Below are 16,375 nucleotides of genomic sequence, written 5' to 3' on the forward strand. Positions count from 1 at the left end.
TAAGATCCGCCATAATATTTTGGCCTGTACACAAGACCCAGTTTGTCGAGGCTTGATTGATTGCATACGCGGCGATATAACAGATACCACAGCATACATATATATATACACCAGCAACCATAATCCGTAGAGCTCTTTGAATTTTCCAATCCACGTTGCGTTGGAGACGCTCAAAGAATCTCGATTTTCCCCCTTCCCATTCTCAGCAACTCGGATATAGTGAGTTTACGGCGCAAGCCCCGGCGGTTCACTATTTGTGTTTATTCAACGACATATCGTCACGGGGCATCAGCTTTCGCTAGCAAGGGCGGGTACTATTGCGTTACATTTACTTTCAGGAGGGCGTGGAGGAGATACCACTCAGCATATTCCGGGGCTGGGGCTGCCATTTCTCGTTTTCACATCCCATTTACGCCATCTACACGTCACGTCGGCTACCTGTATCGAGCATATATTGAAATTACAGTCACAGTTCAGACATTGGACTTGGAATTACAGATTTTGGACGGCCTGATGGAAAATATGACTTCAATCCACCTGGGGGGACAGGGGAAAAAAAAGCGCAGGCTTTTGTCACAAGTTCGGGCCCGTGGTAGAACAACGGCATTGGCACCATGACTAGGCCAACCTGTGCGCATACAGTTGGATCACAAGAAAGTGACAAATAGTTTTAGGTCTTTTGCATCTTGCTTCCTACTTACGATACCCAAATGAACACAGCGTGTCCACAAGGCTCACTTTTTAAACTTTTGCTCTGGCTGTGACCCAACTTTCATGCTTCGCTGTGAGATCACTTGGAACCTCTCAAGCCTCAGTCTTACTGCACGTGCTTTGTGAGTGTATGGCTTCGCCACTGCCTCGCGCATGCAGCAGCGTAGAGGCAATTCAATGACGGCCAGTGGTCTGCTGTGTTGCCCCAACTTTGCCGCAGGCGCCCAGTTGTGGGTAATTATACCCAGGCAGCACACGTCCCGTCCCGCCTGGCCGCTCCATTCTCGATCGTGTGCGGGTGCCATGTTGACACGGGAACCATCCTCATAACGGCTGGTCGAGAGGCTTTGCCAAATTGGTTCTCACTGCAGAGCCCATCCCGAAGAAATGCCTTTCTTACGTCCTGTCATGATGTTGCAACTCCCTACTTCCGAACATCGTCGTAGGCTAGTGCAACAGACAGTCGACATAGCAGCCCCAAGTGCACTGGGGCAATTTCCTGAGAAAGCTCTCGAATGCGATACTCGGTCACACTTTCCGCCCCCCCAACGGTCGGCTCACGCCCTCTTCTCTACCCGCTCTGGGGTGCGGCACACATATTCACTCGCTTCTTGATCGTGGGCTACACGTCCAGCGGGACCACAACGAGGCAGATCCAGCCATCCGGGTACGCGGCGTCGCGCATCAGCTCCTCCAGCGGGGCGCCAAATGGCACGTGTGCGCCGTGCAGCAGGACATTGGCGAGCACGGGGTCCCGGCTGCTCGGGAAGAGCTTCGGCAGGAGATCCCTCAGCGCGGCTCCGAGCGTCTGCGGCGCCCCTATTAAAGTTTTGGCCTTGTCAGTGGATCACGAACTCAGTTCACGGAAGGAGGGGGGGAGGGGGTGGTATCACATACGCTCACCCAAGCGCGGCTGGACCAGGGACTGGACGACCTTGAAGGAGCCCGCTCCGTTGGCGGCATTGATACCCTCGGGCGACTGGGGGATATAGACCCGGATGGGGACGTTCCGGAGCTGCCGGGATGTGTTGAGGAGGCGCGAGTTCACCTTGTTGAAAGCCGGGTAGTCATCTGCGGACCGGTAAGTATAGCACTTTAGTTCAACATCCATCATATACAAGTGCGAAGGATGGCGTGGAAGATAGATACATACTGTCTCTCACAGCATTCCAGAGCGCCGTTGTGTTTTCTTTTGACAGTGACATGATCTGCTGTGCGTTGCCGTTCCGCACGAAGTCCGCCTGCGTACATGCAGTCGGTCAGTTTCAGCTACGAAGACAACAGTCTGGGAAATCTGATGGTCTTGGCTTGTTCGTATCGGAGAATACGAGAACACAAGAATACGATAGAGCAACAGCCTGCAGAAGATCCTTACCTCCTTGGCGCTGTTGAGGAAAGTGTCGCCTATATCCCAGCTCATGCCGTCGCCCACCGTCAGACGCCACGGAAGGGTGGGCTGGTACAGGTCGACGAGCAAGCCGACGGTCAGGTTGCGCAGCAGCACATCCTCGTGATGGAAGCTGGAGCAGGAAAGACCAAAATAGGACGACAGTCGGGGCAGCAGCAGGGACAGATAGCTGAAGCGTGGCACACTGGCGACGAAGGGCGTGTTGGGGAGCGACGTGTGCGTGATGTAGACGGGGATCTGCAGATCCCACAGGGCCTGCGGGATCGTGGACTTGGCGCTCATCTGATGACGGGGAGCTGACGAAGGAAGAGCAAGACACGATGAGAAAAAGAAAAGGACAATATATCCGCGAAGGGCACGTCCAGCTGGTGGGGTGCTCTTCGGAGTACTTGCTGTCACCTGGTAGTTGATACCAGCCCTACAGTGTTTCCCGCTGACACTTTACCCCACTAATGATTTCCAACGGCACCTGCAGGCAGGTTGAAACACTGTGTGGCGCTAGGCCGCATGTGGCAAGCCGAGATGCTGCTGGCAAGATCACAGTCGTGGACTATAATAAGACTTGTTTGCATTTCTTACGGCCGTGTACCAAGGTCAATCGTCGCCATGAACCTGAAAATAGATAAACTGCGTTTCTGGTGATTAGCATCAGTTAGTTGTTGCGAGAGCCAACCTCCATAGCTTAAAATCATTTTCTATAAGACCGCCTGAAACGCCTGCGGATCACGGTCGTTGGTATCAGTCTGGAACATGTCCACAAAGCACCTCTTTCTGAAGCGGCGTGATTATATATCATCGTTATTCAGACAAGGACCAACAAGATTGGAGCGTACGAGACGCCCTACCTTAGGTCCTTTTTTAAGCCAGGCACCCATCAGTCATGTTGCAGTTTTTCCTGCGATGTACAGTTCATCTTCTATGAAATAACAATAAAATTGCATGAAACATATGGGCGGCCCATTTTCCAGAGGTTACTATTGCTTGTTGGTTGCGATGCCATAGTTCAACGATCCATCACCACACTCCGGGTAACTCGGCAGAAACTGCGTGTACTTATGTGTTTCGAAGATTAGCTCTAAGCGTAGACCTGTCGACCACTGGCGATTGCTTTCTCCGAGTCAGAAGGCTTTTCCTGGCTTCCATCCACAACAACGCCACCGTTTACCACGTGCGCATGGCTGCGTGGGCCAGTGTAGTACTTGTTGCCTCGCAAGAACCAATAGCTGGTAGCCAGGAGTACAACAAAAGCTAGGATCACGACGGCGTAGTTCATCTGGCCAATAATTAGATCGAGCATCCAAGAAAGGTGAGGCTATAAGAGAAGAGGGGTACTCACAGTGCCAGCTGCGACTGGCATGGCCGTGGGGAACAGGAAGATGACGGAGACAAAAGCTGTCCATATGCAAGCCCAGGCATTGATAAAGGGGCTGGCCTTCCCGAGATGCCAAGGGCCACGCTCAAACTTGCTGAAGCAGAGCTTACATATGATCGGGATGCAGTAGGACCAGTCAAGACAGATGGCGCAAATATTGAAAACCGCCGAAATTGCGGTATAGCTTCCGAGGCCAATCAGGTTGATCAAGATGCAAAGGAGGGAGTAGAACCATACGGCGAGGACTGGTGTGTCTGTCTTTTTCCAGATCTTGTACCACACCGAGGATCCTGGCAGCATCTGATCTCTGGAGAAGGCCCAGATCGTACGGGATCCCGCCTGAAGGGCCGTGATACAGACGAAGTTCATGATAATAAACGCCGACACCGCAAAGAAAATGGCAGGACCTTTGCCCATAACCTGGAAGAAGATCTCGACCACCTGTAATTTGGTGCTGATTAGCCAACCACATTGCTTCCGATTGGGATACTCAGGCTTACGGGCTGTGCAATCGGACTGGCCAGGATCGTCGCCGGGTCGCCCATGCAGAAAACTAAGACAATGTTGAAGAGCCAGCCGACAACATAGGTGAACGTGAGAGCAGACGAGATAGCTCGAGGTACGATGACGGCAGGGTTCTTCGCCTCCTCCGCAATGTGCGCGGTAGCGTCATAGTCGGTCATGGTCTAGATCATGAGATCAGTGGCTCGTCCTCAACAATGACTGCATACACTCTGAAGAGCATGGAGCAATGACTTACCCAAGCAACAGACAAGAACCCGAAAAGGAACGAGAATCCCGGAGGGGTCCAACCTGACAAAGGGGCCGGGTCGATGTAGGTGAAGGCATAGGCAGCATCATGTTTGTCTTTCTGCAGAACGAGGAGGGCCACACAGGCACTGAACAAGATGCCGATATGGAAGACAGCGTAAGTCTTCGCGAGGTGATTCAACCAAGCGGTAGAAAGAGTGTTTATACAAGCATGGAAGATAACAAGCGCAATCATCGTGCCAATGATGTGCTCCGGCAGCGGGACGAAATGATAATCGGTCCCGTCGAAGGATCCCAGGGAAACGGCAGCTAACAACATCTGAGCTGCGCCATATTCTGAGGAGGCACTGCCTGCAATTTGGCCGATGAGGTTGAGCCAGCCTACAACAAATCAGCACTGTTCATTAATTTCATGTGCTGTGCTGCGCTGCGCAATTTGAACCATATGTCAAGGAGAGGATAGTTTGGGTAGGTGGAGAATGACCGTACCATCAATCCAAGCAATCCATGGGATGTGTTTCTCTGGCGCCAGGTACTTGATCGTGAAGTAAAGCGCCCCTATACAGTCTACATCAGCATACCGAGTGCGCATGGGGCTCTCTTCTTGGAGGCCATACCGGAGGTCGGATAAGCAGACACAATCTCTGAAATTGACAGCGCGAGGCACAGGGCGCCAAATCCCGCGATGAGCCAGCACCAGATGGCCGCGGCACCACCACCAGCGTAGAGTGGATAGCTGAAGGTCGTTGCAACGGTCGCGAACAGACCCGAGATACTCAGCGCAAAGCTAAAACAACTCCACATGGAGAACTCCCGCTTGAATACCTGCCGCCCGCGTAAGAACGCATGTCAATGCTTGGGGCCAAGTCGTTGGGAAACTTCTGCGTCGCGAATTCGTCACGAGGGTCTCGACTTACAGGCTGGTAGCCCATCTCCGCAAGAGCCCTGTCAGCATCGCTGAGTTCGGGGGACGTCGTGAGATCGTCCGCTACTGTCTTGTCTGCAGCCATTGTGCAAGGGGTGGCACCTATGGAGCTTGGCACTGGAAGCTTGATTGCAGATAAGCTTTCAACTGTCAGGCCGGAGCCCAGAGCGTCGGGTTCCTCTCGCGAATCGAAGGGTTGCTTGGTTGAGCGCAGGCAGCGACAACGTCGCTATGGGAGCTCAGTTAGGTGCTTGACAAAGCTGAGAGCACAGCGACCGCCATCTCGTCATGTGCTTGGGTTTTCAGTAGCTTTTTATCACAACCTTGCACCGCATGCAGATTCAACGTCACGTCCGACACCCAAGGCCCTGGGAAGCGGCAGGGTTGGTGGCATGTCTGTCTCAAGGGTCAGAGAGCAGATCGTCTCTCTGATAGGCTGTGGCCGAGCCTACGCGGCATGGCCGTCTTGCTAAGGGCCGCGTCATTGGTTACTTGATATCGGTTGCAGCTATTGCGCCGAAGAGGCTTGATAATGATTTGACCCAACTCTACTCTCGTTACATACAATGCTCTGGTAAGATTTGGGGAAAGATAAATCTTTCTTCCAGAGTGGGGTCACTGTCGGCCGACTGAGCAGAAACGGATAGCCTCTGTTTGGGGATGCTCTCATTCGGTAAGGCAACTTGTCCCTAACCATCGACGCGCGCAGGGTATGAGGTTCTAGATCTCCCTTTATCATTAACATCAAATCTGAGTGGAGTAACGGTCGTGTACTTATCTGAATGCAGGTAGCGCTTTTGTTTTCCTCGAAAATTTTCGTTTGTCTTCTTGAAGACACTCTCAGCCACCCGTTTATAACCGCGAGGCAGGTCAAAAACCGTTGTCGATTACTTTACGCAACTGTTCCTCCTTTCTATAGTAGCAGTTCGTTTTGCGCTCACCGGTGGGGACAAATACGTTGGGGGGTGTTGGATTGCGACTATCACCTTATCAAATAATGGCGAACACATGACGAGCACCAAGCTGGAATCCCCATGACCAACCAATAGTACCATAGTACAGGAACTTAGGTTTGGCAGTGTTTAGTAAACCAACAGCACAGCTGGATTTGAAGGCGAATGCCGCTAAGCAGTGGGGAGGGATCGGTTGGAGCCGTTCTCCAACCGGGACCCTTGAGTGTAACTTCGTGCTTTTCGAAGAAAAGTCCGCTTCCAATATGCTGGCTTCCTTTCGGCTTTCGAGCTTTGATGGATCTGGATGGAACGGTTCGTGATGAAATCTTGCTTTTTTTTTTTTTTTTTAGCACATGCGACAATAGACTGTTGGCTGGAAGTTATTGTGAACATACGTTGATTAGAGTTGTTTCCATTGTACCTGTACTGCAGGCAACCTCTGTACAAGCGGGTGCGATGCATGAAGCCCCTGCGATTTGCTTTGCCGTAATTGATCAATGTCTGCCTCCGCTGAATTGGGTTACAGCTGAAACTGCTACTTCTAAAACTGGAGCAAGCGGGGTTGTAGCATTATACTTGACAACAACCAAGCTAGTCTCCTAAGTCAACCGCATCATAGAAACAATCCCTCTCTTAGCGAACGTCTTACTAAATGTTTACTGATCCAAGCTGACCAGGCTAGCACATCAGGAATGGCTCTGCAGCATGGCTCACAGGGTTTAGAGGCTAGGAGCGATGACCAAAATCGTCGTGTTCCTAAAAGCTCGTCCATCGTTGAGCTCAATTCGGTGATCGGAGACCATGGGAGAATGTACAATGGATATCGCGAGGGAAATACTTCCTCCCAAATGACCCTGACGAACAAGACCGTTTGGATTTCCAGTACGCTGGCTTGTGCTTGCTCTTGATTAAACAATTGGGATGCGCTCCTATTCATAGTCCTCGTAATGTGCTTGATATTGGCACAGGCAGCGGTGTATGGGATCTCGAATTGTGAGTTATTTCACATGGTATTGAAACACCTTGGAGGGCTTGTTTAATCATTCAGAGGCAACTTATACGACGAGACTCAATATAGTCCAAGATACACAAAGACATGCTTCTGACTCTGAAGCTCTAGTGCCAGAGAAAACCCCAACTCCAACGTAATTGGTATAGACCTTAGCAAAGTACAGCCCGAGCTCGAGTCCGTTCTGAACTGCGACTTCATTAAGACGGATGCTGAAGAGACCTGGATTTTGAACTATCCTTTCGACTATGTCCGGTGAATGCCCCCCAAAGGATCAACGCTTCTTGACGACTAGATCACACGTCAAATTATATGAGCCAATTCGCTAATTCAGCTGTTCGTGTAGTATGCTGATTCGTAGATTGCAACTGCACATTGTTCCTAGGCTCTCTTGGGCTGACATGATGTAGACCTTAGGTTGATTGTTAGTTGTTTTGACGATCACAAAACTGTGCTTAGGCACGCATTCGACAACGTGAACTCCGGCAGTTGGATTGAGTATCAGGACAGTACTGCTTTTCCATACCGCTTTAAGGGGGACGTCGAAGGGACAGCGTTCAAGAGATGGTGCGATTTATTCGTGCAAAGCGGCGCGGCGCTGGGTCGAGACCTGCTGATCCCGTTACATTACAAGCACTGGTTGGTCGAAGCTGGCTTTGTGAATGTTGTGGAAAGGCAGATTTCGTGGCCACTCGCACCTTGGCCAGAAAACCGTGCGCGCGTAGGTGCGTACAACTCGTTGAGTTGGCCCTTCGAAGCAACGAGGAGCATGCTTGTAAAGGGTTCCGGTCTGCAATCGGAGGGGGTAGATGAAGTCATTCAGGAGGCCAAGCAGGAACTGAAGGATCCAGAATAACAGTTATTCGTTCCTTTCTGGATAGTCTACGGGCGAAAACCCCTTCCTGGGGAGCGTATCTCAACGGCAGAGAATAGCTTGAATTTCTATTACGGAGGACCTTTATAATATCAGGTTTCGCTACGAAGAGAACACAAACCATTCTCATCATGCCAGATAGATGCTACGCAAGCTGAAGGCTAGCCGCTCCGTCAGTAGTGAACATAAGATTCGAAAGCCAAGACATCTTTAGATCTTGAATCTGAAGCCATGTTGAGCAGCCTCTCCCGGCAAAGAGTTGATCGCCCCTTCCACATGAATACCTTGGTCGAGTTTCTTGTTCAGCCGTACAAGCATGAATCGCAGAACTGTTGCGGCACAAATAGCGATAAACGACGTGGTACAGTTGACTGCCATCGCAACAACATACCGAGGCGCTGCGGCGTTGGGGTACATCTAGCGATGCCTCGTTAGTGCTGGGGCCTGTCGACAGGGTAGACTAGTTCTACTCACATAAGAAGCATATATTGAGCTACAGTTGCTGACAGCGTTGATGAATGCCAAAGCGGCTGCTCTCTTTGCTGGCGGCCGGGGCATAGTGTTGCTAATCCAGGCCAATGCTACCACAAAACTCGTATAGACTCCGGGAACCATCAGCATCATGCTGAAGTAGCGAGGACCGATGGAGGTGGTGGTTGCCGCGATGATGTTGGCAATCATGCTGAAAATCAGGGGCCAAACAATATGGACGTAGCGTTCACCAGTCCTGTCCGCATGCCATGCGTTCGCGAATGAGGTTATAACGCAGAGCACGTACGGCGGGACGGTTAGGAGCAGTGAGTTCACGCTGTTATAACCCAGTGTGCTCACAACCGATGGGAAGAAGTTGGTCACCGAACCGCTGGCAACAATGCAGAAGAGCAGTACCATCTAATAAAACCATAAGCGTTGGCCAAGTCGGGGTGGGTGTTCGGTGTCAGCCACTTACCAGCACGTAGGTCTTGATATCGCTGAAGGCAAGCTTTGCGCCCTGCCAGAAACTTTGATGCTCGCTGTCGATCCAGTCGTCCTCGCCAATGTCTTCCTCCAGCCTCCAGATCGCAAGTGCCCTCTCTTCCTCGCTTAGCCAAGATGTCGTGCGTGGGAAATTTGGAAGAATGAAGAATGCGATAAATGCGATTCCCACGGTTGCAACACCCTCGATGATGAACAGCCACTGCCAAGCCGAGATCCCTCGCACGCCGTTCATATTAGCAGTGATACCGGCGGAGATCAGGCCCGAGAAGGCGCCGGAGATAAGCGCTCCAGAATATAGCATAGCCGTTCGCAGGCCTAGTTCTTTCCGAGTGTACCAGCAACTTAGATAGTACAGGCATCCAGGCTATCTTGCATTAGAAAATAGCATCGATGATTTGGTATGGTAAAAGAGACTTACAAAGTAAGCTGCCTCGACGAAACCCAAGAAGAAACGAACAGCGATGAGACCACCGAAGTTCTTGACTGCAGCAGTAGCAGCTGAGATGATTCCCCACACTATCATCTGTATCCAGAATGGTCAGCACTGAAGGCTCGCCAGTTTCCGCATTCTTGAATGCCGTCTTCCTCTGCGATTGCAGGTGCTTTGGGGACATACGCAAAGTGGAAGATAGATAGCTGGCTTTCCGATCTTATTCAGGAAAAGGTTCGACGGTATTTGCATCAACAGGTATCTATCGCATACTTTAGCGCACAACACGAAAATTGGTTGACAACGTAGCGGCGTACCCCACGAAGAGAATGCTGACAGATGTCTGGTACTCCGTCGAGTTCGGCGGTAGACCCAGGTCTTTCTCGAGGTTTGCTAGCTTTGCAGCTGCGATATTGTTCCTGATGCCGTCAAAAAGCTGCCCGACTTCGACACACCACAAGTCCTACCTGTCAATGTAATTCATGATGTACATGATAATGATCATTGGCAACAATCTGAGATCGATCTTCTTCCTCAGACGCAGCTCCAGTTCCTGCCGTTGCTCAGGAGTTAGGTTGGCGATGATAGCAGGAGGCTGCAGTCCTCGGCGGCGGGCTTCCTGGATGATAGGCGCTCCGGCGGTCTCTGGACTCTTCGAGACATCCTCATAGACCGGGGGCGACTCTTCGTGCGACGCCGCATGCTCAACATCGACCTTCTTGTCAGCTGGTTCAGCCATGGTCGCTGGTTGTTCCTGAAGGTCGGTTGACGGTGATGACACAACTGCTGTCGCAGACGGGAGTAGACGAGCAAGCAGGAGCAGAGCGCGAGGAGCAGCGGTCGTATGCAGTAGCAGGGGCCAAGATACTTAAGTATACCGACAACCCCCATGACTCGTAATATTTGCTAAAATGCCCGGAGATACGGGAAGATGACACAACCACCAGCCAATACGTAATGGCGTCCACGGTCAGCTCGCTGATGATACAACCAGGCCTGTTAGGCAATCGAGGCCCATGTCAGGGCGCACCACATTTCGCGGAGCATGCTTGACCACCCAGGCCAATAATGACGGCGAGATAGACGCTGCCGGCATCTGTCATTGGCCACGGCTGAATTCAACGAACGATCGCACTGGGCCTCATTCCGATATCCTGGTAAAATCCATCTGGTTTGGACGTATTAAAGCCGTTAAGCTTGCGGGGGAGGAGCTGCAATATGCGGGGTTGGTGCTCTTGGCATTCGCATTACGGGCAATGCGGCATAGTGGTTGGGGAAGATGTTGGGGAAAATGTCACCAAGTGGGACTCCTTGGAGTTCAGTATGTTTGACTGGCGGCCTGTAGTGATCGCCAAGTCGCCGAGAACTGCCAGATAGGGAACTATAGAGTTGCCGTTCACGGCAGAACTAATCCCTCGTGTCATGTTGTTGATGTGCCAGCTTTTAGACTTACTGTATGGCGCTATCTTAAGACTGGGCTTTGTCTATTGATTGAGATGGGAACGGACCACAACTACCAAAGTAGATCACGTCTACATCTGCGTCGAAATCATCCATAATCTTGAGTTATGCGAATGATGTAAGTATTGGAAATAAGAACTATATACTAACGCTGTCGACTATATGCTATAAAATCTCGTATATACAGTTCATGCAGGGCGAGTTCCCGTTCCAAAGTATTGCGCTGTTCCAAAAAGCGGAGCAATATATACGTCGAAGAGAAGTTAGATCGGAGATTCGTAAGCCGTCTCGTGGTCTGCCGTTTATAATGAATGTCGTGATGATGGCCATCGGTGGTTGAGAATTATGAGTCAATGAGTGTTCGAGTTGAGATGATTGTTCCAAGGAAATGAGTGAGATAGGTTCTGCTGCGAGGGTGTTTGGTGGAGCCCCTAAACGCCAGAATCCTCCTGGTGAATGCCGTTAGCGTCCTGGTACGCGTTCCAAGCGTCACAAGTCTGCTTCATCGTGTCTGAATTGACTGTTGCAGCGATTTCGGATTCACGCTCAACTAGTTGCAGAGCAAAACCCTGGGACGTGTGCCAGCCAATCTGATCAATGTTAGTTCATCTGTTTAGCTGATCTGAATGCTTAGACTCACGTGGCAGTGCATCAGCCAAACACCTGGGTTGTCGGACTGGTATGCAATAACCAGGTAGCCGGAGGCGGGAAGCATGGCTACATCCCTTCGTGGTGGGTTTACCAGATTTAAAGGATTACCCTCTGCCCATGTAGCCGAAGTCTCTTGAGCAAGGACAAAGAAATCGTGTCCGTGTAGATGGACGGGATGGTGCTGATACTTGTCAGTTGCATGCTTTGCGGGATCGACTGCTGACAGCTTACCAAACCAAATTGAGATTCAATGACGAAGTAGACCCATTCGTTAGTCTCACTCAGGGCAACAACTTGCTCCTCAATGGCGAAACTTGTGTTGCCATCAACCACTTTCTCGAGGGCTACTTGCTGTTAGGGACGCTGACAAGGTGCTACCGGCATTGAAGATTACTTACTCGGCTCACCCCAGTCTGAGAGAAAGACGTTGTCGTTGATCGTCCACCTGAAGAGACCGCTTGAGGTGTCCAGACCAATGTCAAAGACGTGCTCACTACCTGGCGCCTCGACGGTCAGAGGGAGGAAAGGAGTGATCGCCTCATCGTCGCAGTTGTCAATATAACTGAAAGAGGTGCTTGTACCATCTGCTACTTCGACACTGTCGTAGTTAAAGATACCAAGAATATCAAGCGTCTTCTCGTTGGAACTGCTACATGTGGTTTGAGGGATAGCACGCATCCAGTAGTTGCCGGGATCTTGATTGGCTGTGACGATTACATCATATCGCTGTCCAATGCCAAGGTTCACGGAGGTGGTTGTGTATGGCTCAATGGGAACCAAGTCGGCGGAGATGACAGTCAGGGTATGGTTGTCAATACCGAAGCGAAACATCGTGTCCATGGCACCATTGACGAGACGAAGTCGATAAGAAGTGCCGCTGGTAACTGAAGTCTGGAATCGTGAGCCCGTGTCTCCGTATGTGTTGGTGCCGTTGATGAGCCCATTCTGGGCAGCGGGAGGACCTCCAGAAGACGCTTGAACGTAAAGCGCATCAGCGGTCTTGTGATGCCAGTCGTTCAGGAACAGCACTCCTTTGTCCTCATCGTATGCGGATGAAGCTGGTCCATTAATGACAATACCTCCAAAAACACCGTTCCTGTTTGCCAGTTAGCGAAATTAATTGCCTTCGTTTTGATTCCGGGCACCCTTGAAGTACTTACCAAGCTTGAAGGCTGAAATGTGAGTGGTACCACGTGGTGCCATATTGTGTAGCTCTCCAAGTATACGTAATGGATTCACCTGGGGCCGCAGGGCACTGAGTGATGGACGCAACACCATCCTCTTGCGATGTGAAGCTGTGTCATAACCAGTCAGCATGTGACTCGGAACTGGATTATAGCGCAGTTGATAGCTGTAATACATACTTCTGTCGAATACCGTGGAAGTGTATGCTTGTACCATTATTCTCAAGTGCGTTGGAGACGTGAACAACTAAAGACTCATTAGCTTTCAATTATCATGATAATAATAGTCTTCCAGATTCACTGACCAACAGTGTCACCCCAGTCGGCGAATATAGTTGGACCAGGAACTGAACCGTTGATGCTCAGCACAACACGGTCCACACCGTCAGGTCCCGCTGTTGAGTTGGTGACCTCGAACCAGTATTCCCGGATAATACCTGTATCAGGAGCTTCCTCGTACCAGTTGGTTGAAAGAGAGTAGTTGCCCCAGCATTCGGGTGATGCTGCGGAGTCAAACTCACAAGTCTGTCTTTCCATGAGACCGGACAGACCAGTGTGAGGCGCTGCAAAAGCAATTGAAGATAGCAACAGAGCACCAAGGCTCGAAAAGAGGGTAGTTGAGTGCATGTTGCACTCAAGATATGAGAAACGAGTGAGACCAGAGTAGAGACCGAATGGTTGAAGAGTAGAAGCTGATTGTGAGTGACAAAGAGGAACCCATCATGGGGAACTTCTGCACTTATATAGATGTGAACGTACTGAGACTTTGCTAGAGTGACTTACGGAGTCTTTCCTATCGTCAAGGAAGAGGTGTAGCACCCAGGACGGCCATGAGGGAAGCCCCATCAGGTGGAGCATACATGTGGTCCAAAGATAGTGTGCAGGAGTATTGAACTACCCTCACCGCAGCCGAGACCAACATGGTAATCCTACCTACGATTACTCGACCCATCAGAAGGACCGATCCCTTGGTGCTCGTACTTCATTGATCCCGCCTGCACCCATTGAGATTATGGGCCGGACTAGGCGCTGACAGCCTGCATCAAGCTACAGGCTCCAAGGGTAGATGCCGCCGGTGTTCCGATATACCCTGAGTCACCAGGCAGAGTATTGAATTTGTGTCCAAAAAGAGTAATCAAGGCCATCATGTCCTGAAATCTGCCTTCATGGTGTAGAACGATAGCCAAATCGAAAGTGCGTACCCCTTGCTAGGGTCAGGCGCATGTTCGTGACGGCCAGGCGTCAAAGCGATGTAAGCTGGCGGCGCCACAAGCGTTGAGCCGCGTCTATGTTGTAATTCTAGAGCAACGGCGATCCATTCCGTTGCCTTCGAAACGTATTGTATGAACGATGTCACCTTGCACTGTGACCCTGTGGTTACCTCGTAGTGCTCAGCACAAGTACCGAGCCGCAGGTGGATACTGATCGTGAGAACACGTTGAAAGTGAGAGGATGCACACTGGCTGCTTCACCTGCAGCCTCGGACTCTTAGACCTCTTCGTATTCAGCCTCAGTAAACCCGAGGCATCTGTCATGACAGCACTTTTGGTATGCGGCATCAAAAGTCTATCCATACCCTGGGTATCGAGTCTTAGCGACCAACAGGGATGGCACAGGGCTGGCAAATCAACAGTAGTCTGGTCGTCGGAATCGACCCGGCACCGTAACCTGACCTTGAAAGGAGCCCCGCTAATGCACGGGTTTACTCCTCACACCGTCACCCTCGCCGACTGCATCTCTCTTTCGACCCCCTGAGGGCCTCACGCATTCAAGGGTCCTACCAAGATTTTTCTGTTTGAATGCAGCGTACCTGGGATGTTGACGCGTACGTTCCTACGCTGATAATGCTTCGCTGTAGGAGAGTGCAAGGACATTCGCGACTTCAGACGGCGGAGATAATGACCAATACCGTGGCTTTGAGCGAGCGCTTACCGCCGTTTCGGCGGCAGCAAGTCACAATGCACGGTTGAACAATCCTTGGATAGTTTTCTGTCAAACACTCAAGCAACAAAATATGCATATACTGGGCTAAGTTTGAGTTGAATACCTCGCTCGCATGGATCTCCCTCGACGAAGATCTTTACCTGTTCCTACTGTCCGGTGTAACCTGAAACTAAACGCACCACTCTCAGATCATAGACATTGGGGGCCCGTATCGAGGTTCTCGATTCTTGATGGAGATAATTATAGAATCTTGCATATTACTTACACATCGATTTGGGCTTCGCCCTGGGATCCGGTTGGTGCTTGTGCTGCAGAAGGAATCAGCCAAACGCTCTTGGCATCAGTATTCACCTGATGAGTCCGGCACTTATCGCCAATCCGAATATCAGTACTGAGAAAGCTTGTCCGATTTATCATTTCTTTGTCAACCAAACCGAGAAACTATTGCCACATGACCCGCAAGTCTGCGTATTTCACAGAGTCTTATCACAACAGCAAATACTCTAGCCACCAGAGGCAACTCTTCCGGTGGAACTCCTGATGCAGGTAAAGTCCTTACTCGTAGCGCTGGAACCCATATCACCGGAAACCCTCATTGAATTACTTCCTGGCACGAGCTCGTACCTGAGCAAACAACGTCCAAGCCAACTCCACAAGAGCAGACTGAAGGTCGATGCGCTACCAGGAATTGACTCAGTTGTTCCGCCAAACCGCCAGCTACATTCGCCGTTAGTCATTGACTCTCTGTAATGGCAGGCAAGCTTCGTCTGAAGTATGCTGTCTCTTGGGAAGTTTCTATGTGCCGGTGGTGGGTCGATACTGCCTCACATGAGGAGACCCTGCTGCGGCTCACAGACCTAGAACTGGGTGGGTTATCCAATCATTGCAGAGAGATTTCTCAGTAGCCTCGCTTTTGACATTTGTGTCCTGTGCCGTTCCCTGAAGCAGACGCAGAGATGGCCAGATTTGGAACATAAAGTGTGGTCTGAGCAACCTGGTCCGTGACATACCGTGGGAGTTTCTCGAACGAGGCGGTACTGCAATAGTACGTTGGCGTTCAAAACATCTTTTTTGCACTGGGGCTACAAAGTTGGACGCAGCACCGTCAACTAACATGCCGGTGTCTCGTGCAACATTGGACCCCAGTACCAGTGTACCGCTCCCCACAAACAGAGTTGCTTGATCGCAGGAACCACATGGTATAGTGGGCTTCCATGCATATATCCACTAAGTTTGGATATGTACCCTTGAATCTGATTGGCCCGGCCACAGGGGACGCGCAAGCTTCGCACCATGTCGGCACCGGCTCGCACCCCCACGGGAGTATCGATCTTTTAATGAAGCCGTTGTGAGCCCCAATCCACCCCACAAACTCCACTGACTCAGCATGTCAAGGTGTCATCGCACTGAGTTATTACCGAGCAGCTTAGACCTGATACGACTCTCGGGCCTCTCCCATGGTGTTCAATGAGCCTCATCAAAATGAAGTCGAGCCGCATGACGTTGGGGTCCCCGGATCGCCAAGGCTTCCCCTGAATACCTACTTCTACTGACCGAGTCAAAATTCTAGGAATGGCGCGAAAAGGAGTTGATCATCCGCCGCGGCAGCTAGGCTGCTTCTAATGGACAGACGCCAACGCGTTGGAACGTTTGGTGCTGATGCAGTTTCGCTTCTGTCAGCTGAACCAGCGTCTCTCGTTGTAT

The 16,375-nt window shown here is 50.9% G+C and overlaps 5 protein-coding genes across 5 annotated transcripts; 1 reads left to right on the plus strand and 4 right to left on the minus strand.

Annotated features, from left to right (window-relative positions):
• Positions 1-1,333: 1,333 nt before the first annotated feature.
• JN550_011384 (uncharacterized protein) lies at positions 1,334-2,401 on the minus strand (the record flags this gene model as incomplete). The annotated part of the gene is made up of 4 exons (XM_049309744.1): positions 1,334-1,530; positions 1,609-1,782; positions 1,865-1,952; positions 2,087-2,401. The coding sequence occupies 4 exons, from the start codon at positions 2,399-2,401 to the stop codon at positions 1,334-1,336; spliced, it is 774 nt and encodes a 257-aa protein (XP_049166614.1).
• Positions 2,402-3,194: 793 nt separating this feature from the next.
• JN550_011385 (uncharacterized protein) lies at positions 3,195-5,272 on the minus strand (the record flags this gene model as incomplete). The annotated part of the gene is made up of 7 exons (XM_049309745.1): positions 3,195-3,392; positions 3,456-3,932; positions 3,992-4,177; positions 4,252-4,643; positions 4,752-4,820; positions 4,880-5,087; positions 5,180-5,272. The coding sequence occupies 7 exons, from the start codon at positions 5,270-5,272 to the stop codon at positions 3,195-3,197; spliced, it is 1,623 nt and encodes a 540-aa protein (XP_049166615.1).
• A 1,560-nt stretch (positions 5,273-6,832) lies between these two features.
• JN550_011386 (uncharacterized protein) lies at positions 6,833-8,005 on the plus strand (the record flags this gene model as incomplete). Its single annotated transcript, XM_049309746.1, has 4 exons — positions 6,833-7,022; positions 7,109-7,133; positions 7,261-7,404; positions 7,609-8,005. 4 exons carry the CDS (start codon positions 6,833-6,835, stop codon positions 8,003-8,005), a joined length of 756 nt encoding a protein of 251 aa, XP_049166616.1.
• A 228-nt stretch (positions 8,006-8,233) lies between these two features.
• On the minus strand, positions 8,234-10,170 carry JN550_011387 (uncharacterized protein; the record flags this gene model as incomplete). The annotated part of the gene is made up of 7 exons (XM_049309747.1): positions 8,234-8,440; positions 8,498-8,914; positions 8,973-9,365; positions 9,420-9,524; positions 9,618-9,693; positions 9,749-9,850; positions 9,899-10,170. The coding sequence occupies 7 exons, from the start codon at positions 10,168-10,170 to the stop codon at positions 8,234-8,236; spliced, it is 1,572 nt and encodes a 523-aa protein (XP_049166617.1).
• Positions 10,171-11,323: 1,153 nt separating this feature from the next.
• On the minus strand, positions 11,324-13,354 carry JN550_011388 (uncharacterized protein; the record flags this gene model as incomplete). Its single annotated transcript, XM_049309748.1, has 7 exons — positions 11,324-11,482; positions 11,533-11,724; positions 11,775-11,887; positions 11,942-12,639; positions 12,704-12,838; positions 12,908-12,974; positions 13,033-13,354. The coding sequence occupies 7 exons, from the start codon at positions 13,352-13,354 to the stop codon at positions 11,324-11,326; spliced, it is 1,686 nt and encodes a 561-aa protein (XP_049166618.1).
• Between the last annotated feature and the right edge of the window lie 3,021 nt (positions 13,355-16,375).

The sequence above is a fragment of the Neoarthrinium moseri genome (genome assembly GCF_022829205.1).
Source record: "Neoarthrinium moseri strain CBS 164.80 chromosome Unknown scaffold67_Wmoseri_CBS_16480, whole genome shotgun sequence".
Taxonomy (NCBI): domain Eukaryota; kingdom Fungi; phylum Ascomycota; class Sordariomycetes; order Amphisphaeriales; family Apiosporaceae; genus Neoarthrinium; species Neoarthrinium moseri.